Source organism: Triticum aestivum, chromosome 5B, assembly GCF_018294505.1.
Source record: "Triticum aestivum cultivar Chinese Spring chromosome 5B, IWGSC CS RefSeq v2.1, whole genome shotgun sequence".
NCBI classification, from domain to species: Eukaryota; Viridiplantae; Streptophyta; class Magnoliopsida; order Poales; family Poaceae; genus Triticum; species Triticum aestivum.
The window spans coordinates 21,808,330-21,831,764 of record NC_057807.1 but is presented as its reverse complement, the minus strand read 5'-3'; the positions used below and the strand labels follow the sequence as shown (position 1 = coordinate 21,831,764).

Below are 23,435 nucleotides of genomic sequence, written 5' to 3'. Positions count from 1 at the left end.
GGGCAGTGGGTATGACTCTTTTTCTAACCATCCAACCCTAGGTTGGTTCGCTATAGGTGGGTTGTTAGATATACAACTGATGCCATACGCAAAAAAAAAGATATACAACTGATGTGGAGGTGTGGACCTTCAGCTGCACGATTCATGATGGTGTGAATGTTTGACCGTTACGTACCAGCACCGTTTGAGAGAGGGACACCGGAATTCTCCATTCTACTCTAGTTTGGTCCCGACGTACGCAGGTGGTTTCCTTTGCACCGATCCGTCCGAAACAGCGTCAACCGAAAGGCGTCGAACCGTCCGTGGATTCGCTCGCTGGCAGCTGGCGGTCGTCGAGCCCATGGTTTTGCTTCTTTCCCACCTGCACAGTCGCATGCACAAATATCCCAGCCGCTCCTCTCCTCCTTCCCCTACCACCACCTTTGCTCCTCCCCTGAGTCTGATCTCATCTGTTCCTTCTTTCTTCCTTCCTTCCGAGGCGTGCGCTGCTGGTGATAGTGATACCGACCGATGGGCGCCGATGCGGCGGGGCTGGACGTGGCGAGGGCCAAGCGGAGGCGGGTGCTGGCGGCCAAGACCAGAGGGGGCAGGCCGCGGCAAGCGAGGAGACGTGCGCAGCCGCAGCCGCCGACGGCGCTGCAGCGTCTCTTCCGGGCCTGCCGCGCCGTCTTCAGGGGCCCCGGCACCGTGCCCGCGCCACACGAGGTCGCCCTGCTCCGGGCCATGCTCGGTACACGCGCACCCCTCGCTCCTCCATGTTCCGCGTGTTCAAAATTTCAAATGCTGTGGATCCGCAAACTGACCGACTGACTCAAGATGATGTGTTCTGGATTGATGACTGAATTCTGGTTATCTCTATCTGCAGACGGAATGAGGCCAGAGGACGTCGGCCTGAGCCCAGGCATGAGGTTCTTCAGGACTATAGATAATGCGGCCCCAGGGAACCCAACCATCACACACACCACCATATACGAATCTGACAATTTCTCAGTAAGCAAAAAAATCAGCATGTCCAATCTTAATTTTGCAAGTGATTTCAAATGAACTATCACATACGGATGTATATAGACATATTTTAAAGTGTGGATTCACTCATTTTGCTCTATATGTAGTCACTTAGTGAAATGACAAATATTTAAGATCGAAAGGAGTAGTATGTAAAAATGAAATGACAAATATTTACGATCAGAGGGAGTAGTATGTAAAATTAATCACTAGTACGTAGTTGCTGACATTTCTTTTTCTTGCTTCTTCACAGATGGTCATCTTGTACCTGCCGCAAAATGCGGTCATCCCTCTACACAATCACCCCGGGATGACCGTGTTCAGCAAGCTGCTCATCGGATCGATGCACATAAAGTCGTATGACTCGACTGATCCCGATGATCTAGCCGTGTTAGACTGTATTTACATGTGTATATTGTAACGTTGTATACCACCTCATTATATATATATGTGATAGGCCACCCCTAGAGGGTTGTGCCGGTTCCCCCCAAAGCCTATTGTCTTACATGGTATCATGCTAGGTTACGTCCGCTTCCGCCTAAAAACCCTAAACCGCCGCCGCCGCCGCCACCGCCGCCGCCGCCGCGCTCGCCGCCGCCGTCGCCCGACTGCTATGACGTCCGCCGCTGCGTCCGGCTCCACCGCCACCGGTTTTATGCCGGCCTCCCTCGCGGCACTTCTCTCGAGGCCGCTGGATGCCGCCTCCCTTCAGGCGCCGATCGGGACACGGAGCGTCGGCTCCCTCTTCGCGCTCCCGCCGGCTGCTACTTCGCCCGGGCAGGCGCTTGTGGCTCACACCACCGCCGCCCCGTCAACAGCGGCTGTCGCGCCCTCGGCCACTGCGCCGCTGGTGGCGGAGGACGTCGCGCTGGCAGGCTTCGCGGCGTCAACCGCGGCCATCGCGCCCTTTGTCACCGCGCCGGCTGCCCCTCCGACTGTCTCCACGGTGTTCTCACCTCAGCCAGTCTCCTCGATGGGATCGCAGCCGCCGCCGCCGTTTCACTTCGGCCATCTCATCACCATCAAGTTGTCGTCGGACAATTACATCTTCTGGCGCGCGCAGGTTCTTCCGCTTCTTGGGAGTCACTACCTGCTTGGCTATGTCGACGGCTCTCTCCCTTGCCCTCCTGCGCTGGTTGACAGCGTGCATGGTCCGGTCTATAATCCGGCTCACCGTGTCTGGACAGGGCAGGATCAGGCGAACCTCTCCTCCATCCAGGGGTCGCTCTCTCCGGCCGTTGCTGGGCTTGTTGTCTTCGCCAAGACGTCCCACGAGGCATGGACTATTCTTGAGCGCTCGTTTGCGGCACAGTCGCAGGCTCGTGTATCTGGGCTCCGTCGCCAACTTGGGGAGTGTCAGAAGCTTGACTCCACCGCCACTGAGTTCTACAACAAAGTCAAGAGTCTCGCCGACACGCTGGCCTCCATTGGACAGCCCCTCACCGACTCCGAGTTCAACTCGTTTATTGTCAATGGTCTTGATGAGGAGTATGACGCCCTAGTCGAGATCATCAATGAGAGGGGCAACTCCACGCCCATGCCAGCACACGAGGTCTTTTCACGCCTCCTGCTTACTGAGCAACGAGTCGAGACGCGCCGATCCAGGGGCAACGGCGCCCTCTCGGCAAACGCCGCCACCAAGGGTGGTCGCTCCTCTGCTTCATCCAGGGCTCCTTCGGGGCAGTCACCACCACCCGCCTCGGCCCCTCCTCCTACTGCGACGCTACCAGGGGCTGGCGGTCCCCGTGTGTGCCAGCTTTGTGGTCGCGATGGGCACTGGGCCTCGAAGTGTCACAAGCGCTTCCAGCGGGGTTTTCTTGGTCTTGGCAATGACGGGAAGGATACACGCAACTTTGCTCGCCAGGTCGCCATGGCTGATCGTCCGCCGCCGCAGAAGCCACAGGGACACACTCAGTCCTACTCCATTGATCCCCACTGGTACATGGACTCTGGGGCGACAGAGCACCTGACCAGTGAGATGGGGAAGCTTCACACTCGTGAACCCTACCATGGCTCCGACAAGATCCACACCGCCAATGGAGCAGGTATGCACATCTCTCATATTGGTCAAGCATCACTTCTCACTAGACATGCCAATAGGAGTCTTCAACTTCGCAATGTTCTTCGAGTTCCATCTGTGACACGTAATCTTCTTTCAGTTCCTAAACTCACTCGTGATAATAATGTGCTTTGTGAATTTCATCCTTTTGATCTTTTTATTAAGGATCGGGGCACGAGGGACATTCTTCTTAGTGGGCGGCTCTGCCAAGGTCTCTATCGTCTGGAGCATCCTGGCGTCGCTCGCGTCTTTAGTGGAGTTCGGGTATCTCCGTCACAGTGGCATGCTCGTCTTGGTCACCCGGCCACACCTATTGTCCGGCATGTTTTGCGTCGTCATGAGCTTCCTAGTGTGTCTAGTAATAAAGATGTAGCAGTGTGTGATGCTTGTCAGCAGGGGAAGAGTCATCAACTTCCTTTTTCGGAGTCCAGTCGTGAGGTGAAACATCCTTTAGAACTTGTGTTTTCAGATGTATGGGGTCCTGCTCAGACTTCTGTTAGTGGTCATAATTATTATATCAGTTTTGTTGATGCTTACAGCCGCTTTACCTGGCTTTATCTTATCAAACGTAAATCTGATGTGTTTGACATTTTTGTTCAGTTTCCAAAAACATGTTGAACGCCTTCTCAAGCACAAAATTGTTCATGTTCAGTCGGACTGGGGTGGCGAGTATCGCAACCTCAACTCCTTCTTTCAGTCGCTTGGGATCACTCACCGTTTAGCATGTCCACATACACATCAGTAGAATGGTTCAGTAGAACGTAAGCATCGTCACATTGTTGAAGCTGGTCTAACTCTTTTGGCCCATGCATCTGTTCCGTTTCATTTTTGGAGTGATGCTTTCACCACTGCATGTTTTCTCATCAATCGTACTCCCACTCGTGTTTTGAATATGAAGACTCCCATTGAAGTTCTCCTTAATGAACAACCGGACTACACCTTTCTCAAGGTGTTTGGGTGTGCTTGCTGGCCCCATCTCCGTCCATATAACAAGCGTAAGCTCGAGTTTCGTTCCAAGAAGTGTGTTTTTCTTGGTTATAGCTCTCTTCATAAAGGATACAAATGTCTTCATGTTCCCACTAATCGTGTCTACATCTCTCGGGATGTTGTGTTTGATGAGCATGTTTTTCCCTTTGCCAAACTCCCTGTGTCCACTACCGAGCCACCTGTCATGCATTCATCCTCTGTTGCTTCTGACCAATTTGATGATGTTGCATATTCTCCTCTATTGTTGCCTAACCATGGTGCAGGCACTGGTCGTGGGGCTCGTTTGGAGATTCTGGAAGCGCCATCTTCCTCTTCGTCGCCATCGCCTTCATCCTCGGCACCTTCTGTTGTGCATGAGGAGCACATGGCGCCCCTGCATGGCCTCGGTTTCCGTGCTCATGCACGGCCGATCGACGTCCTGGCCCGGTCGCCTCTGGCTTCTGGGCTGCCTTCGCCATCGTCGCGCCCTGCAACCCCGCCGACTGGGCCGGCCTCCTCGGTCCCCGTCTCGCCCAGGGCGTCGGGGCAGTCATCACCAGGCCTGGCCTCGCCCGCCCCTGCCTCGCCCAGGGTGTCTGGGCCCTTCTCACCAGGGCCGGCCTCGCCTGCTCTCGCCTCGCCAAGGCCGTCTGGGCCGGTGTCACCGGAGCTGGCCTCGCCCACCCTCGGTTCGCCCATGGCCTCTGAGCCCCTGTCGTCGGGCCAGTCTTCGCCATGCAGCCCGGAGTCGTCTGTCCCGAGCTCGCCTGAGGTGATTCCTGCATCTCCGGCGACCGTCACGTCTCCGTCACCTTCGCCTCCGCCGGCTCCTGCTGCTGCTCTACGTCCACATACGCGCAGTCGGAGTGGCATTTTTCAGCCTAAGCAACGTCACGATGGCACAGTTGCTTGGTTAGCGGCGTGCATGTCTGCTGCTCTCGCAGATCCATCCTCTGAGCCACGCACGTATCAAGCTGCTATGCGCATTCCTCATTGGAGAGAGGCCATGGAGCAGGAGTATCAAGCGCTTCTTCGCAATCAGACATGGACTCTTGTTCCTCCACAATCACGGGTAAATGTCATTGATTCCAAATGGGTTTTCAAAGTGAAGAAGCATTCTGATGGGTCCATTGAGCGCTATAAGGCTCGTCTGGTTGCTCGTGGTTTTCGACAGCATTTTGGACTTGACTATGAAGACACTTTCAGTCCAGTGGTCAAGCCTACTACCATCAGACTTCTTCTCTCTCTGGCTGTTACTCGAGGTTGGTTTCTTCGTCAGCTTGATGTTCAAAATGCTTTTCTTCATGGTGTCTTGGCGGAGGAGGTTTACATGCGCCAGCCTCCGGGTTTCTCTGATCCGGATCGCCCTAATCATCTCTGTCGTCTGTCCAAGGCAATTTATGGTCTGAAGCAGGCTCCTCGTGCTTGGCATGCTCGTCTTGCAATGGCTCTTCGTGCTCATGGTTTTGCATCATCAACTGCTGACTCCTCATTGTTTCTTCTTCAAAGGCCTGAGGTTACTATGTACTTGTTGGTCTATGTAGATGATATCATTTTGGTCAGCTCCTCTCAGTCGGCTGCTACTGCGCTTGTTCGCTCACTTGGTGCTGATTTTGCGGTCAAGGACCTTGGGAAGCTTCATTACTTTCTTGGTGTGGAGGTTACTTCTCGTGCTGCTGGCCTTGTTATGACGCAGAAGAAGTACTCTCTGGATTTGTTGCAGCGAGCTGGGATGCTTAAGTTCAAACCGACGACTACACCCATGTCTACCACTGATAAGCTCAATGCTGTTGATGGTGTGCTTCTTTCTTCTTCTGATGCGACCGAGTACCGGAGTATTGTTGGTGGGCTCCAGTACTTGACGATCACGCGACCAGACATTTCCTATGCTGTTAACCGGGTCTGCCAGTATCTGCAGTCACCCCGTGACACTCATTGGTCTGCTGTTAAGCGGATTTTGCGCTATATTCGTTTCACGGTGGCTCATGGTTTGCATATTCGGCCGTCTGACTCTGGTTGTCTTTCAGCATATTCTGATGCAGACTGGGCTGGCAATCCGGATGACAGGCGATCCACAGGGGGTTATGCTGTCTTCTTTGGCTCTAACCTGATTGCCTGGAGTGCTCGGAAACAGGCTACTGTCTCGCGTAGCAGTACTGAGGCTGAGTATAAGGCTGTGGCCAATGCCACATCAGAGATTATCTGGGTACAGTCCTTGCTTCAGGAGTTAAGTATACCCCAATCACAGCCTCCTGTTCTTTGGTGTGATAACATCGGTGCTACATACTTTTCTGCAAATCCGGTATTCCATGCCCGAACGAAACACATTGAAGTTGACTATCACTTTGTGCGTGAACGTGTCTCTCAGAAGCAACTACAGATCAAGTTTATTTCTTCCAAGGATCAACTTGCTGACATCTTCACCAAGCCATTGCCTTTGCCACAGTTTGAGACTTGCAGGCGCAATCTTACCCTTCTAGATTCATTAGAAAGTGGCTAAGATTGAGGGAGGGTGTTAGACTGTATTTACATGTGTATATTGTAACGTTGTATACCACCTCATTATATATATATGTGATAGGCCATCCCTAGAGGGTTGTGCCGGTTCCCCCCAAAGCCTATTGTCTTACAAGCCGGCTCATCGCCCGACGATCAACGTGAGCTTCCGAGCCATTCTACCTAGTACAATTTCCATGCAGATTTGCTGTCCACAATAACACGTTGGGGCTTGATTGCTTTTGCTTGCAGTGAGGTTGGCGGAGCTGGTCGTGGATGATCTCTTCACCGCTCCGTGCGACACGTCGGTCCTCTACCCGACGGCGGGAGGCAATATGCACCGGTTCACGGCCATCGCGCCATGCGCCATCCTCGACATCCTTGGCCCCCCTTACTCCATAGAGGAACGGGATTGCACCTACTACGCGGATGTCCCCTACTCCTCCCATCATCTCAGTAAGTTGTTGGCATTCTTGATCTCAGAAATTAATCTAATCCAGATAATTAGCATCATGATCATGCATTGACTTGCTACTAGCTAGTACTCCCTCTGTCCCATAATACAAGAACGTTTTTTACACTAGTGTAGTGTAGTGTCAAAAACATTCTTATATTATGGGACGGGGGGTAGTTTTGAATGAAATGATGAAAAAAAAAGCTAGTGGTTCTGAATAAGCATGCATGCAACTTGGAATGCATGAGCTCATATTATAGTATTTTGCACCATCAAAAACAGTGGTTTGCCTTGTGAGCAGCCCACTGAATGTGGAGAGAGGTCTGTTAGTTACAGTGGCGGAGACAGGGGACCAGCAGGGGCCCTGGCCCTCCCTACCTGATTTGCTACGAATATAGCAATGAACAGTGCAAAAATTAGAGAATAATACATGCATTAGAGTAGTTTGGCCCCTGTCATCCAAAGTTTGTGTAATTTGCCCCTCTAATCTTTAATTCCTAGCTCCGCCACTGGTTAGTTAAGTAACAACCTGCAGCCTATAGGTAGTATCTATCTTTGTTTATGGTACACGCTCCATTTGCATCCGTGGACATGATTAACTCTCTTAATTAATAGTGTAAGCACACGGTTTAAGCCCCTGTGGGTTTTAGAAGCGCGGGATGTGGAAACCACTTCGACATAAACCATGTTATGAACGACACTAGCCGTCCATGATCATGATGTTAATTATCTGGATTAGATTTCTGAAGATATTTAGGGCTCCTTCAAGGCTTGAACATTGGTCGGTAATCATCGTGATGACCGATGATGCTTTTGCTAATTAACTATGTTTACAGCTAGCTGATTACACTGGTGTAATCCAAGGTTAACTGATTTGTCTCCTCTTCTAGGGACACTGACCAGCAATGAGCAAGAAGGCCGGCGCCTCGCGTGGCTGAAAGAGGTTGAGCAACTCAAACCCCAACTCAAACAAGATGATGTCAGAATCGTTTGCCGTGTGACTATAGCAGCAAAGCTAGCTGCTTCAGCCGTGAGCATAGGTTTCAGTTTGTGCATGATGTCTCAGTGAGTGATGGCAGTTTATCATGTAAGAGTGCTTGCCTGCCTGCTTTTGCAGCAGCTGTGTGTGTGTGTGGACTTTGTCCAGTCCCTTGTTGATCTTTGTCAATGCATAGATCATCCGTATATTTCACTTCTACTTGGCCTCTATATTCCCCTCTCTTTTTGGTTAAAAATGTTGCATGCTCCGCCCAATTCTTTATGGAATTTGAGATTCTTATACGTTCCTGTTTCCCCATATTTCTCACACTACTTGGGCTTTCAATTTTTTCAAAACTTTCATTTTTTATTTTTTAAAATAATATGATTTTTTATTTTCCAACTGTTTCCACATATCTCTTGGACTACTTGGATTTTCAATTTTTAAAAAGTTCAAATAATATGATTCTTTGAATTTACATACATGTTTCCACATATCTCATGGACTACTTGTCCTTTCGACTTTTAAAACTTTTACTTTTATTAATTTAAATAATATGATTCTCTAAATTTCTCTACCTTTTTTTTGTCATGATATCATCTGCTTATTTGGCCAAAGTCATCTTTTTATAGGTTTAACAGTGTCATAAAAACCGCCTCAAATGGTTAGATATTAAGAAATATTGGTTGAAGGGAAATGTATCTTGCAGTCATACTAATTAAGTTCATAATATGGGGCAAATAGTAATTCAATTATTCAAAACAAATCGTGAATTTTAGAAATTTCATGAAGTTTTTAAAAGTTAAAGAATTTTAAAATAAATATTTTTTAAAACATTCATACAATTTAAAAAATGCACCCGTAGTTTCTGAAAGATGTCCACGTAATTAATTAAGTAAACGTTCACGTTTTTTATAGAAAAAAGAAAAGAAAAAACACTGAAAACTACAAGAAAAGCGAAAACAAAAGAGGAGTCTCTGCCAATACTCTTTTTGTAGGCAACTCTGTCAATACTCAAGAAGCTAATATATTACTTCCCTTTGGAAATGAACAAAACAATGCAGCCCAAATTAAAGTAGGCCGAGTGTCGAACACATTTCCAGGTTATGGGTAAAACGCTAGTTGACGCCCAATGTGGACCGGCCCAGTTTGGGGCTCACCGGCACGCTTCTGTATTTTCGTTCACAATTTTTTCTCGTTTTCCGTTTGTGTGTTTTCAGTTCTCTTTTATTTATTCACTTATTTTACTATTAATTTTTATGTCCTTTTTCCGATTTATTCTATTCTGGTTTAGTTTTAAAAAAAAATTGTAAACAAAATCCTGTTCAAAAAATGTTTGTCTGTCCGAATTTTGTTGGAACTTCAAAAAATGTTCCTATATTTAACAATGGTTTATTTTTTAAAAACAAAATCCTATTCAAAAAATATTTGTCCTTTCAATACACGTCAAAAAATTGTTTAATATCTGATTAATACTGTTGTGTACACAATATATTTTTTGAAATACATTGAATATTTAAATGCATGCTAATTTTGAAAATATATAGTAACTTTTTTAATATATGATGAACCTATTTTTCGTATACACTGAACATTTTTAAAATTTATATTTTTAATTTTTAATAGGTTTTTCAGATTGAAGTTGAAGAGGAGGTTGGCAAGCATGATCTCACAGTGGCCATCCCGAATGCCATCCCAGGGCACATCCTCCTCCTAGCTCCAATTGATAGAGATCGGTGTGCCATGGCTGGTGATGTGAGCCACCGTGTGGAGCGACAGCAAGAACACTTCTCCACTCTCATGGCCACCATACATATTCATCGCAACTTACAAATTGCTCCTCTACGTTCATTCATTTCTTCATATCGCTCGACTTTCCCTAGCGGGTGCCATGATGGGCTCAATCTTTGGTGTAAACGACGTGGTCGGCGAACTTAGTTGAGGTGGGGTGGAACTTGCATACAAGGGCAAGCAGCGTGGACTTCGTACTTTCAGGAGCCGCTCAACTAAAACCACCAATCTTTTTAAATGTGTGTTTGCCTCAGTAAAACCGCCTTTTTTGTGAGTTCAACAAAACCTTAGGGATATATGATCTAGTTTCGTGATACATCAAAAATGTTAGATATTCAAAAACATAGGTTGAATCCCTCAAAAAGTATAGGTTGAGGCACAATGTGTCTCTGCTAATACTCAAGAAGTTAATATACTTCCCTTTGGAAATGAACAAGAAAATGGAGCCCAAATTCCGTAAAAAGGGATAATGGAGCCCAAATAAGTGGGCTTAATCTTGTGCACATTTCCGGGCTATGGGCCCTGATACACCTATATTTCTCCCATTTGCCTACATGATGAACAAGACAATACGGCCCAAAAATATCCCTAGAGAGAGAGAAGAAAACCACTCATGGTGAAATAGCAATGAGGAACATTAAGGCACTGTTCTATATTTTAGTTTTTCTATGGAGTATTTTGTGGAGTATTTTGTTCTACTTTTTGCAGTTGGGCGACGCTACATGGTGAAATCAGCGTGGACTTCTACAACATAGATGATGTTGCGAAAAACCGTCAAGTGGCAGAGGTCCTTGCTGATTGTTGGTCGGCTGATTAAATTCGTATATGACGGCTGCGCATGTGGCGGAAGTGTACGTGCGATGATCGACCAGCTGATTCTAATCTTTTCTGTTTGCAGTTTGGATTCCATTTCGTCTATACACACTAAAGAATTGGCGTTTCAACATTTGGTGTGTGTCCACGTCTAACTTCTTTTTGTTTTTGTTATCGGTGTCCATACACACTATATTCTTACTTTTAAACTGATGAAAACCGACGCCGTCCATACACTCTATATTCTTATTCTTGGCCTTGCTTGCATGGTTGCATTTCTTCTTGCTTTCTGCAAGAGCAGAACAACCGATGTCGCCGGCAAAACTTAGCGTCACACAATTAGTATTTTCTTACTTTTGAGCTGAAGAAAACAGACGCCGTGCATACACTCTATATTCTTATTCTTGGCCTTGCTTGCATGGTTGCATTTCTTCTTGCTTCATGCGAGAGGAAAACGATGAGGCCGGATGCCAATTTTGACATCGCTTCTCACCAAGAAATAATAATGCGCTGGCAAAACTTAGCGTCACAAACTCACAGTCAGTAGCCCCCGGCCGGTAGTATTAAACCTAAGAATCATATATGCGTATACATAGGCAGGGGCGGGCCCAGAATTTGAAGAGTGTGTATTCAAATATTAGAGGTTAACAAAAATGTTTCTTTTGAAATTCTAAAGTCTAGTTTTTAGCGTGTATGACAGATTATGGCACCAGAATGCACATTTACAACAAATAACTATGCATGTGTTTTTATCCTCTCTTTTTTTGGAAAAAGGAAAAACAAATAGCTTACGTGCATCCATTGGCGTACCCAGCGTGTGTGCAAGGTGTGCCGTGGCACACCCAGATATTTGAGAAATTATTTTTTACCATATAGTATTTTTGGCCCAAATCAAACAACACAGGCCCAACCCACTTCGCGTGAGCGGTTGAGCGAGCCAGAGCCCAGAAGAGGCAGCAGTCAGGGGCAGCGCAGCAGAGCAACCTAATCCATCCCGCTGCGCTCGGGCGCTCGGCTCCTTCCATCAGGCCGCGCCGCCGCCAGCAGCCAGGACGCACCGGCGCCTCCGCCAGTCCACTTCACCAGCCACCCGGACGTCCCGCCGCCAGCCGCTTCTGGCCTCCTTGCAACAGAACGTAGCGACGCGCCGCCGTTCGCCTTCTCGGTCGGAGCAAGCACGGGACGGCGCCCGCCTCCCATCTTGATTCCTGACCGCTGTCGCCATTCTGGGTCCGGTCTCCCGAGCAGGAGGAGCTACATGCTGCAGCTACTACCGGCCTACCGCCGCCGACCCTTCGCCTCATCCTCACAGCCGACCGACGCCCTCGTCCCAGCGGCCAGTTCTCAGTCAGTGGGTGAGCTCTTTTGAATGATTTTGTAGCTAATTTCTAATTTGCTTACAGTCAGATGTATGCAGTACTTACTGGATGTTAGGATGTATGAACTAATGAACATTGTGTGCCTATTTTTTAGTCAACTACTCAATTTGCTTACAGTATGAAGTATGAACTGATGAACATGAAGTACACTAGTACAGATTGTTTGCTTTGTGTGTAGTCAACTTGTTTACAGCTGAAACATGTTTGTATTCAATTTGACATTGTGTATAGATGTATGAACATGAATGTATACGTTTTTTGCTTGCCTGTACTGTATACAATTGATACATTGTGTATGGATGCTTATTCTTGTTTTGTGCTATTTTTATGTAATTGTAGAACCGAAGATGAAGAGGAATGGTGACATTAAGTCCTTTTTCTGGAATTATGAGGCTTCTAAAAGAAAGAAGGCTGCAGCCGAAGAGCAACCTGAATATGAAGATATAGTGTCAAATATTGAAGATGAAGCAGTCCTTCCTCCACCTCTAGTCCATTCTGCAGAGATTGTAGTTGATATTGAAGATGAAGCATTCCATTCCAATGCAAAGATTGAAAGTGATAGTGAAGATGAAGCGGCATCACCCCAACATCCATGTGCAAGGCCATAAAATATTCAAAGGCTTCCTCCTGATCCAGGGGAGAGGATTCCTATTTCAGAGTATGATGTCGATGATCAAGATGAAGTTCGGAGACGATACATTGCAAAGCAAGCAGTCCAACCATATGCACACAATATTGGTGAGCTCTCTATTATGCTTGTTGCTACAAAGAAGCATGTTCTTTACGATTTGGTCTACTTACTCATCAAATTGATATTGATTTTACCGGCGGCGACGGCGAGTGTTGAAAGAGTGTTTTCAGCCATGAATCTAGTGAAAAATAAGTTAAGGACTACTATGAGTGATGATCGCTTGAATGATTGCTTGGTGACATCTATTGAAACGGGATGTGTTCATGGAAGTAAGCAAAGATGACATAGTTGATGCTTTCATGGCAATGCAAAAACGTAGAGTTACCTAGTGATGTAATTTTCTACTTGTGCTTCTTTCATGTAAGACTACTCGTATTGTAATTGAGCACATTTGAGATATATTTTGTGAACTAAATTGTTGTGAGATTTGCATTAAGAGCATGATTGGTTTGATGCCAAAAGTTGGCATGTCAATATTTGGCAAATGCCAAATGTTGTCTAGTGATTGGTTGGCTACCACCTTTTCTTCTCAACCTCACAAAAAGTTGCCAACATTTGGCAAATTCTGATTTTGCCAAATGTTGGCTTGCCAAATATTGGCAATGCCAATTGTTGGCATCAAACCAATTATGTTCTAAGCTACTCATGTTATTATTTTGCCATATTTTGTCTGACACATGGATTAGGTGGAAATTTTTTTTAGAGTGTGCACACCCTTCATTTTTTTCCTGGGTCCGCCACTGCGTGCATCGAAGCAGAGATACGGCCAGCAGTGCAATCTACTCACAGTTTGATTTGTCAGCTGGACTGGTAGTTGAATTCCGCACACCGAATCACTAATATTTATACACAAATGAATTACTAGTACAAATTCAGTCTGTTAACGGTCTGTTTAACGGACTCACGGCTGCTTTGTCAAACTGTCAGTTGAACTCACCTAGGAGGCACGGCCACACCGAATTCCTTCGCTGCTCCGTTGTCCGCCGTCTCGCCGCCAAAGTGCGATCGCCGGTCAGTCACCACATGCGTTAAGAATTGGGATGCATCGGCGCGCCGCCACGATTCATGTAATGGATTTCTTTTTTTTAGGGCTATCGATTGAGTTGAGCGTACCGTGCGATCAGGGCTGCAACCCGGATCTGGCTGGGAGAAGGGTATTGGGCTACAGGGCAATGCTACACTTACGTAAAGATTATTACGTACCCTACGTAATAGCCAACATGGAGAAGCAGGATTGGATGTAAGAGGATTGAGGGGCCCACCCCCTGAAAATCAGGGGGGGAGAGAATTATGGTTAGGAGGGTTACGTTACTTTACGTAGCTTCCTTCGTAGATGGAGCATTGGCCACGTCATGTCGGGTCGGGGGGGGGGGGGGGGGGGGGGGAGAACCAGGCGGGCTATTTTTGGGCAGAATGCCTGGATAGTCTCGCATTTTGCGTTCATTTTTGCTTTCTTCCATACACGTGCACAGTATGCACTGTATATACCTGATTTCTTGGCCAAAATTAATGGGTATTCAACTGAATACCCATGAATTGAAGTGGGCTCGCCCCTGTACATAGGTGTATCAAATATTAGAGTTGGTTAGAGTTTTTTTAGCTGTATTTGCAGAGTTATTTCTTCTTCTTCTTTGAGCTGCGTTTGGAGAGTTGATTATGTGGCAGTGGCACTGGTGAGTCATAAGAGCCAATGACAAGACTAAACCAAAATCAAGTGGGGTGTTTAGTGGTAGTGGGTCACTTAATGTATGGCCACAACCAATCATGCATGGGGACGGATGCAATATTATTCAAGGATTGCAAGCACGAGATTTGCTGAAATTATATACACATATAGATCCTGTGGATATTATATGAGCTGGCATGGATCACGTGCATGCATGAGAAAGCTTGTACGGATCCATCTACCTGCAGCATCTCATATGATGCTGCCGTGAGAAAGCTTGCATTACCAGGTCAAAAGGGAAAACTTGCATTATCATCTTATTAAAAACTAGGTTGGCAGGTTTTCCACGTATTACAACTAATTAAACTATCGTGAGAAACTTTTAAGAAAATTGACCCAAGGTGGTAGATAGCTCCACGCCAAATGGACATGCCAAAATCCAGACCTTGATCTTCAATGGCGGAGGTATGTGAAGACTAGAAAAATCAGTGAAGAAACTTTATATCTTTTTTGCGGGTCAAAAAAAAAAAGGGTAGCCAACGACCTTAGCTAATTATTTACTCCACCCATTCGAGGTTACAAACCATATACATTCTTTCTTAACTCAAAACTTCTTTAAGTTTAATAGAGTTTATAAAGAAACTAATATTGACCTCTATAAATATACTATATGAAAACATATTTCATGATATATGTACTGCTGTATTTTTTTTTGCGGGGGATGTTTTAGTATTGTATAGATGTTTATAATTATTTCTATAAACGTACATTTTTTTTCACTTAGTAGGTCTTACTATGTGGCGGGTGTTGTCAGCAATCTTCAAATCATTAAAAAAACTATAGGCCTTGTAAATCCGGATGGAGGGACTACAGAACGACAGTTGTATGGCCATAAGTTGTACTAAGGAAAATATATTTCTTTTTGGATGTTCGACATAACATACTCTATGGGATGAAAAAATCATTTCCATTTATTTTGGACGAAATGCAATTTTTATTAGCCTGATTATAAGAAAGCACATCATCTGATACAAAATATTTCCATGTGACCCAAATCGAACCAAGTCTTTTCGTGAACTGAAAACTCATCCTACATGAAGCTAAAAGTCTACACATATAGAGTTTTTTGTTTCTTCCGAATAATTAGAAGAATTAGCAGCGGCAAGAAGAATAAGAATCTGTTCCAATGCCCAACCAATGGACATGAATACATGATTAACCGGAAGCAGTTAGGCTATTAAGAAAAAGGGTTTCCCCGCTTTGTATTACAAAGCAACCACCGGTACATCCAATGATAGGTGTTGAGGCCGCAGCACAAACAAGTTCAAAGAAAAACAAAGAAAAAAGGAAGAGAAACAAATGCTAACAACGGCTGATCAACGAAACGAAGATGACCGGTGACCGCTGCACCCTCCAGAGAAGTACCACCACGATCCCAACACTCTGAAGCGCCGCGTACCAATCAACACCTTCAAGAAGGAGGCGACGACGACGTCGTTGTTGCCCGGACTAGTCCTAGAGTTTCCCCTGGTACGCGGGGGGCAGTGGGGGGAGGGGTGTACCCGACGCCCTTCAGGAAGGTCCGGCGGCACCCACAGGCATCGCCGCATCGGGGCCGGACGAGCCGCCAGAGATTTCTCCCAACCCAAACCCCCACCACCACCCCAGACGAATCAAAGTGCACCGCCCATCACGCCGCCAACCAACATGTGTCACCGCGGTCACCGAATCAACTCTGCAGTCTCCAAGAGGTCACCAACACGAGACCTGGAGGACGGGAGAAGAGATAGTGGCCTCGGGGGCATCCGCAACATCGCCGACGTGAGGGGACAACCACCACCGCCACCGCGGAGCCGACCGGATGCACGGGCAAGGGGCTTACCAGGCGCCGAGGCCCGGCCGGGCCCAAAAGGATCCGAACAGCCCCTGTCGTCACGCTGCAGCTCGCCGGCCGACGAAGCTGCCACCGCCCACAGACCACCGCCTCTTCGCCACCAACCAGGGAGCAGCGTCGCCGCGCACCGAGTCACCGGCCCGCCCTAGCCCAGATGGAGCCCGAAAGGGCCCAGATCTAGGCCGCGTGGGCGCCGCCGGCCACCAGCACCGCCATGCCGCCCCGCGGCCAACGGCCACGCCGCCGCACCAAGGACCACGAAGCTCACCGGACTCCTGCCACCGAGCCACACCGCAGCCGGCCGAGCTGCACCGCCGCCATCAGGAGGCCCCCGCGCCCCCCATGAGCGAGCGGGGAAGAGACGGCCCACCGCCGGCAGCGCCACGCGGGCAAGGCCCGGCGGACCCAGCCGGCGGCGGCGGGGAGGGAGATGGACGGGGAGGGGGGCCGGAGGAGAGGAACAGCAAGGGCCCGCCCATCGCCCGCGGGGGAGGAGGAGAGGGAGGCGGAGCGCGCGAGGCCGGCGGCGGCGGCAGGGGGGCAGCCGGCGGCGGCGGTGGGGGGCGGGGGCGGAACCCTAGTCGCGGGAGCCCTAAAGGTTTTATTTAGAGAGATGAAAATGATAAACTGAGACACACTTCTACTGCACAGTTAGGCTATTGGATAAGAATGAACTATTGTTTGAACACGTACGTCAGACAACGATGTTTCTCTTTTTTACTTTTATTATTTCCATTGCGACGATGCCGACGCGTCTTCGAATCTTGCTGATATATGGTTTCCCTACACGCTGAGCAGAGTCAATCAACGTGCATGCAGCCATTGTTGTCAAGGAAAGGTAAAGGAAATTAAGTTCCCTAGTCAATTAGCTAGCAAAGCTCCCCGCAAAAAAAAAAAAAAAAAAAAAAGCCCAGCAAAGCTGCTGTCACAAGTCACAGTAGTTCGCAAGCTACTATATGTATACAGCAAGATCCCTAGAAGGTCACGACTATAAGAAAGTGACATTGTTTGCCAAAAAGGTTGAATGGGGCTCGAGTATGCGCGCTATTCCTATCCGTAAGCAGTAGTTCGACCACTTGTCTTGTAACGGGTGTATCACGACTACACCACATTCAATGATTAAGTGGACATTCACATTATGAGTTTCTCAAAACTTATACATTTGTCCAGCTTATGCATGTTTGGTGTCATACGATTTTGTTCACAGTTCATAGAAGACATGGGGGAATGTTGAGATAGAAAAGAGGAAAGCCGGAGCCGACGAATTCCAAGAATCTTAATGTAACTTTTAGTTTTATCGGGAATTTTATCATCTGTTTGTTTTGGTTGGTTTGGTCCGACACATGGTACTTTTTATTAATCAATAAAGCTAGACTTTTGCTACATATTTGAGTCTCAAGTTAAGCAACATCTTTACACCAGATGCCAATATGTTATACAACCTTTCTAAAATACTACTCCCTCCGTCCCATAATGTGTAGTGTTAAAAAACGTCTTACATTATGGGACGGAGGGAGTAGGATTTAAGGTCTCTTCATCCACAAGATTTTTCAAGGTATTTTGAAGGATTTCGGTCCCTATGAATGTTTTCTAGAACTTGGCCACTTTGTATTTGATTCGTCTCTTTTGGTAGGGAACTTGGTACTCGATTCAAAGGAAAGGAAATTCTACGGCATGGAACCTATTCAAGAATTTATTTTGCTTCTATGAGAATACACCCGATACCTAGAGAAAACCCTAAAACATCTCACGTGGTGCAACCAAACAACTTTTATAATTGCAAGTTTGTAACCAAGGAGTGATCTCCGACGGGTGATTGAGTCCCCGACGGCACGTTCTTAATTTCCAACCCTTCACACAACGGATGAGGAGCAAAACAACATGATGTCAGAACCATTTTCCTTGTGAATATAGGAGCAAGCTAGCTAGTTGAGCCGTGAGGGTAGGTTTCAGGGTGTGCATGATGTCTCAGTGATGGTAGTTTTTCTTTACTAGTTTGGATTGCTTACCACATGTGTCGCATGGTATCAGTGATGGTAGTTTTATCACGTAAAGAGTGCTTGCTTGCTTTTTGCAGCACCTGCGTTGGTCAGTACAATTCTTTATCAGCTTCGAGATTCTTAAATTCCTATTGTTCCATCTCCTGGACTACTTTTGTATTTTTTTAAAGCTTTCATATTTTTAAATTTAAACAATATGGAGTATTTTGGGTTTTATTTTCTCTATTATTCTTTGTTGACTTGTCATAGTCTCACCTACCTATGTGGCTAAAACCACCTCTCGCTTTTTTTTAGAAATGTGTCCTTTTATTTACGGGGGCTTTAGAAATGTGTCCTTACCTTAGCAAAACTGCCTTAGGTATACATGATCTAGTTTGTGATACATCAAAAGGGTTAGATATTCAAAAATATAGCTTGTGTCCCTCAAAATATAGGTTGAGGCGCAACCGGGAGCGACTGGTCTGACCCACAGCGAGACAGAGGGTAGCCTCACCGGAAGTGAGGCAATAGTGGGCCGGCCCAATAGGGAAACATGGGTTTATTATGTAGTCATGATTCATTCAATTTTTCTCTTTAATTTTATTTTTCCTTTTTATTTTTCTTCAAATACATAATTTCTCCGCCGGGAATTACTTCTCGCAAAAATAGATGTATCTATAAGTATTTTAGTTCCGGATACACCCATTTTTAACGATTTATGGGGTAAGTGTTTTTATAAACGTTCATCACACATTTAAAAATGTTCATGCAGTCCAAAACATGTTCACAACTTTTCCAAAAATAGTTCTAGAATTAATTATTTTTTCTGATATTTAAAAATTACCATAATTTTCGAAAAAATGTTCATAACATTTAAATAAATTGTTTATACAATGTAAAAAGTATTCATATATAATTCAAAAAATGTTCCATAAAATTCCAAAAAAGGTACAAGCACAAGACTTTTTCGAAAAATATCCACATGTTTCAAAATTGTGTTCCTGACATTTACAAAATTGTTTATAGAATGTAAAAATATATTTCATGCCACTGAAAAAATGTTCAGGCCCCGTTGGATAACTCAATATTTTTGATGCATTTTTGAGAATACTACAGTTTTTGAGAATGCCATGATTTTAATTACAGCGAGCTGTTTGACAGCCACAAAAAAATGTAGTATTAATACTACAGTTTGCCCAAAACCATGGTACTTTCTCTGTAAATGAAAAGGAACTCCAACCTCCAACCTCTTTTTTAAAAACTGAGAACACGGAAAGAACGAGCATGACTCGCTCCCAACTAGCTGCCGCCGATCTGAAGTCATCTCCTCCCAATCTCCTACATTACCAGATCCTCATCTAGTGAAGGTGTGTTGGGATATTGTTTTGTTTTGCTATGTACGCTAGAGTTGCCAGGTCAGGTCCTTATTGCACGTGCTGACGTGTACTTCGACAACCTACTCCATTTTATCAGTGTAACATCGAGCTAGTGTATAGTGCATTCAGATTGGTTGTTCAGCTACTGCATGGTTGTACTACTTTGTGCATGGCCGTTCACCAGCTCACAAGGTCTAGCTAGCTAGCAATGAGCGTGTCTGCAAGCTTTAGCCAAACAGGTCCGTAGTTTTCCCAATACTTCAAAATTCTTTGTAATGTTAAAACTGTGGTATCTTGTACCTACAAGTTAAATTATTGCAGTTTTCAATACTTTAGTTTTTCAATGCTTTGCTATCAAACACAGCCTCAATGTGTATTTGCAAAAAAATTAATATGTATTCGAAAACATGATCACAATATGTATTTAAAATATATATGTAATGTAATTGGAAAATGTTCAACATGCATCGGAAAAATGTTCCATGTTTGTACTAAAAGTATATAATGTGTATTGAATTTTTTGGCATGTGTGGGAAAAAGGAAAAAGTAAAAAGAAAGGGCAAACCAAGAAAATGGTGAAGAAGCACAAAAACCTGGAAAAAACACGCGGAAACTTCTAAAACCGGTCCACACCGGTAATAGAAGCTTCCTAAAACTGGGTAGTTGCCCCATTCTATCGCTCACCTATTATGAGACGGAACTTGGTCTCGCAGTAGGCGAGATATAGCTCCCGTGGGCGCAATGTGCCTCTGCTAATACTTCTCTTTGGTATTAACGATAATGGAGCATAACTCCCATAAAAAAGATAATGGAGCCCAAATTTAATGTTGGGTAACGTAGTAATTTTCAAAAAAATCCTACGCACACGCAAGATCATGGTGATACATAGCAACGAGAGGGGAGAGGGTTGTCCACGTACCCTCGTAGACCGTGAGCGAAAGCGTTACGACAACACGGTTGATGTAGTCGTACGTCTTCACGATCCGACCGATCAAGTACCGAACCTACGGCACCTCCGAGTTCAGCACACGTTCAGCTCGATGACGTCCCTCGAACTCCGATCCAGCCGAGCTTTGAGGGAGAGTTCCGTCAGTATGACGGCGTGGTGACGATGATGATGTTCTACCGACGCAGGGCTTCGCCTAAGCACCGCTACGATATTATCGAGGTGGAATATGGTGGAGGGGGCACCACACACGGCTAAGAGATCAATGATCAATTGTTGTGTCCTTGGGGTGCCCCCCTGCCCCGTATATAAAGGAGCTAGGGGGAGGCGGCCGGCCAAGGAGGAGGGCGCGCCAAGGGGGGAGTAGGACTCCTTCTTTCCTAGTAGGAGTAGGAGAGAAGGAAGGAGGGGGGAGGGAAAAGGAAAAGGGCGATGCACCCCTTGTCCAATTCGGACCAGAGGGGGGGGGGGGCGGCGCCTCCTTCCTTTTGGCCTCTCTCCTCTATTCCCGTATGGCCCAATAAGGCCCATATACTCCTCGTCGAATTCCCGTAACTCTCCGGTACTCCGAAAAATACCTGAATCACTCGGAACCTTTCTGAAGTCCGAATTGAAGGAAATATGCCCTAGAGGCAATAATAAAGTTATTATTTATTTCCTTATATCATGATAAATGTTTATTATTCATGCTAGAATTGTATTAACCGGAAACATAATACATGTGTGAATACATAGACAAACATAGTGTCACTAGTATGCCTCTACTTGACTAGCTCGTTTATCAAAGATGGTTATGTTTCCTAGCCATGGACAAAAGAGTTGTCATTTGATTAACGGGATCACATCATTAGGAGAATGATGTGATTGACTTGACCCATTCCGTTAGCTTAGCACTTGATCGTTTAGTATGTTGCTATTGCTTTCTTCATGACTTATACATGTTCCTATGACTATGAGATTATGCAACTCCCGTTTACCGGAGGAACACTTTGTGTGCTACCAAATGTCACAACGTAACTGGATGATTATAAAGGAGCTCTACAGGTGTCTCCGAAGGTACATGTTGGGTTGGTGTATTTCGAGATTAGGATTTGTCACTCCGATTGTCGGAGAGGTATCTTTGGGCCCTCTCAGTAATGCACATCACTATAAGCCTTGCAAGCAATGTAGCTAATGAGTTAGTTACGGGATGATGCATTACGTAACAAGTAAAGAGACTTGCCGGTAACGAGATTGAACTAGGTATTGGATACCGACGATCAAATCTCGGGCAAGTAACATACCGATGACAAAGGGAACAACGTATGTTGTTATGCGGTTTGACCGATAAAGATCTTCGTAGAATATGTAGGAACCAATATGGGCATCCAGGTTCCGCTATTGCTTATTGACCGAGAATAGCTCTAGGTCATGTCTACATAGTTCTCGAACCCGTAGGGTCCGCACGCTTAACGTTACGATGACAGTTTTATTATGAGTTTACAAGTTTTGATGTACCGAAGTTTGTTCGGAGTCCCGGATGTGATCACGGACATGATGAGGAGTCTCGAAATGGTTGAGACATAAAGATTGATATATTGGACGACTATATTCGGACATCGGAAGTGTTCCGGACGTTTTCGGAGAAAACCGGAGTGCTGGAGGGTTACCGGACCCCCCCCCCCCGGGAGAGATAATGGGCCACATGGGCCTTGGTGGAAAGAGAGAGGGGCGGCCAGGGTGGGCCGCGCGCCCCCTCTCCCTCTGGTCCGAATTGGACTAGGAGGGGGGGCAGCGCCCCCCTCTTTCCTTCCCCCTCTCCCCCTTCCTTCCCCCTCCTAGTAGGAGTAGGAAAGGGGGAGTCCTACTCCTACTAGGAGGAGGACTCCTCCTTGGCGCGCCCACAAGGGCTGGTCGACCTCCCCCCTTGCTCCTTTATATACAGGGGCAGGGGGGCACCCTAGGACACACAAGTTGATCTACGGATCGTTCCTTAGCCGTGTGCGGTGCCCCCCCCCCTCCACCATATTCCACCTCGGTCATATCGTCGCGGAGTTTAGGCGAAGCCCTGCGCCGGTAGAACATCATCATCGTCACCACGCCGTCATGCTGACGGAACTCATCCCCGAAGCTTTGCTGGATCGGAGCCCGGGGATCGTCATCGAGCTGAACGTGTGCTGAACTCAGAGGTGCCGTACGTTCGGTGCTTGGATCGGTCGGATCGTGAAGACGTACGACTACATCAACCGCGTTGTGCTAACGCTTCCGCTTACGGTCTACGAGGGTACGTGGACAACACTCTCCCCTCTCGTTGCTATGCCATCACCATGATCTTGCGTGTGCGTAGGAATTTTTTTTAAATTACTACGTTCCCCAACAGTGGCATCCGAGCCAGGTTATATGCGTAGATGTCATATGCACGAGTAGAACACAAGTGAGTTGTGGGCAATACAAGTCATACTGCTTACCAGCATGTCATACTTTGGTTCAGCGGTATTGTTGGATGAAGCGGCCCGGACCGACATTACGCGTACGCTTACGCGAGACTGGTTTTACCGCCGTGCTTCGCACACAGGTGACTAGCGGGTGTCTGTTTCTCCAACTTTAGTTTAACCGAGTGTGGCTACGCCCGGTCCTTGCGAAGGTTAAAACAGCATTAACTTGACAAACTATCGTTGTGGTTTTGATGCGTAGGTAAGAACGGTTCTTGCTAAGCCCATAGCAGCCACGTAAAATTTGCAACAACAAAATAGAGGACGTCTAACTTGTTTTTGCAGGGCATGTTGTGATGTGATATGGTCAAGACGTGATGCTATATTTTATTGTATGAGATGATCATGTTTTGTAACCGAAGTTATCGGCAACTGGCAGGAGCCATATGGTTGTCGCTTTATTGTATGAAATGCAAACGCCCTGTAATTGCTTTACTTTATCTCTAAGCGGTAGCGATAGTCGTAGAAGC

The 23,435-nt window shown here is 46.4% G+C and overlaps 1 protein-coding gene and 1 pseudogene across 1 annotated transcript; both read left to right on the top strand.

Moving 5' to 3' along the window:
- The first annotated feature begins 437 nt into the window (after window positions 1–437).
- Window positions 438–10,567, top strand: LOC123114571 (plant cysteine oxidase 1-like; annotated as a pseudogene).
- A 961-nt stretch (window positions 10,568–11,528) lies between these two features.
- On the top strand, window positions 11,529–13,069 carry LOC123115498 (uncharacterized). The gene is made up of 2 exons (XM_044536645.1): window positions 11,529–11,918; window positions 12,282–13,069. Exons 1-2 carry the CDS (start codon window positions 11,822–11,824, stop codon window positions 12,548–12,550), a joined length of 366 nt encoding a protein of 121 aa, XP_044392580.1. The 5' UTR covers window positions 11,529–11,821; the 3' UTR covers window positions 12,551–13,069.
- The last annotated feature ends 10,366 nt before the right edge of the window (window positions 13,070–23,435 follow it).

Bases quoted from the DNA above. Each gene is read 5' to 3' on its own strand.
- LOC123115498 (XM_044536645.1), top strand. From the start codon at position 11,822: ATGCTGCAGCTACTACCGGCCTACCGCCGCCGACCCTTCGCCTCATCC. The intron at 11,919-12,281 runs GTGAGCTCTTTT...ATGTAATTGTAG, and splicing joins GGCCAGTTCTCAGTCAGTGG to AACCGAAGATGAAGAGGAAT.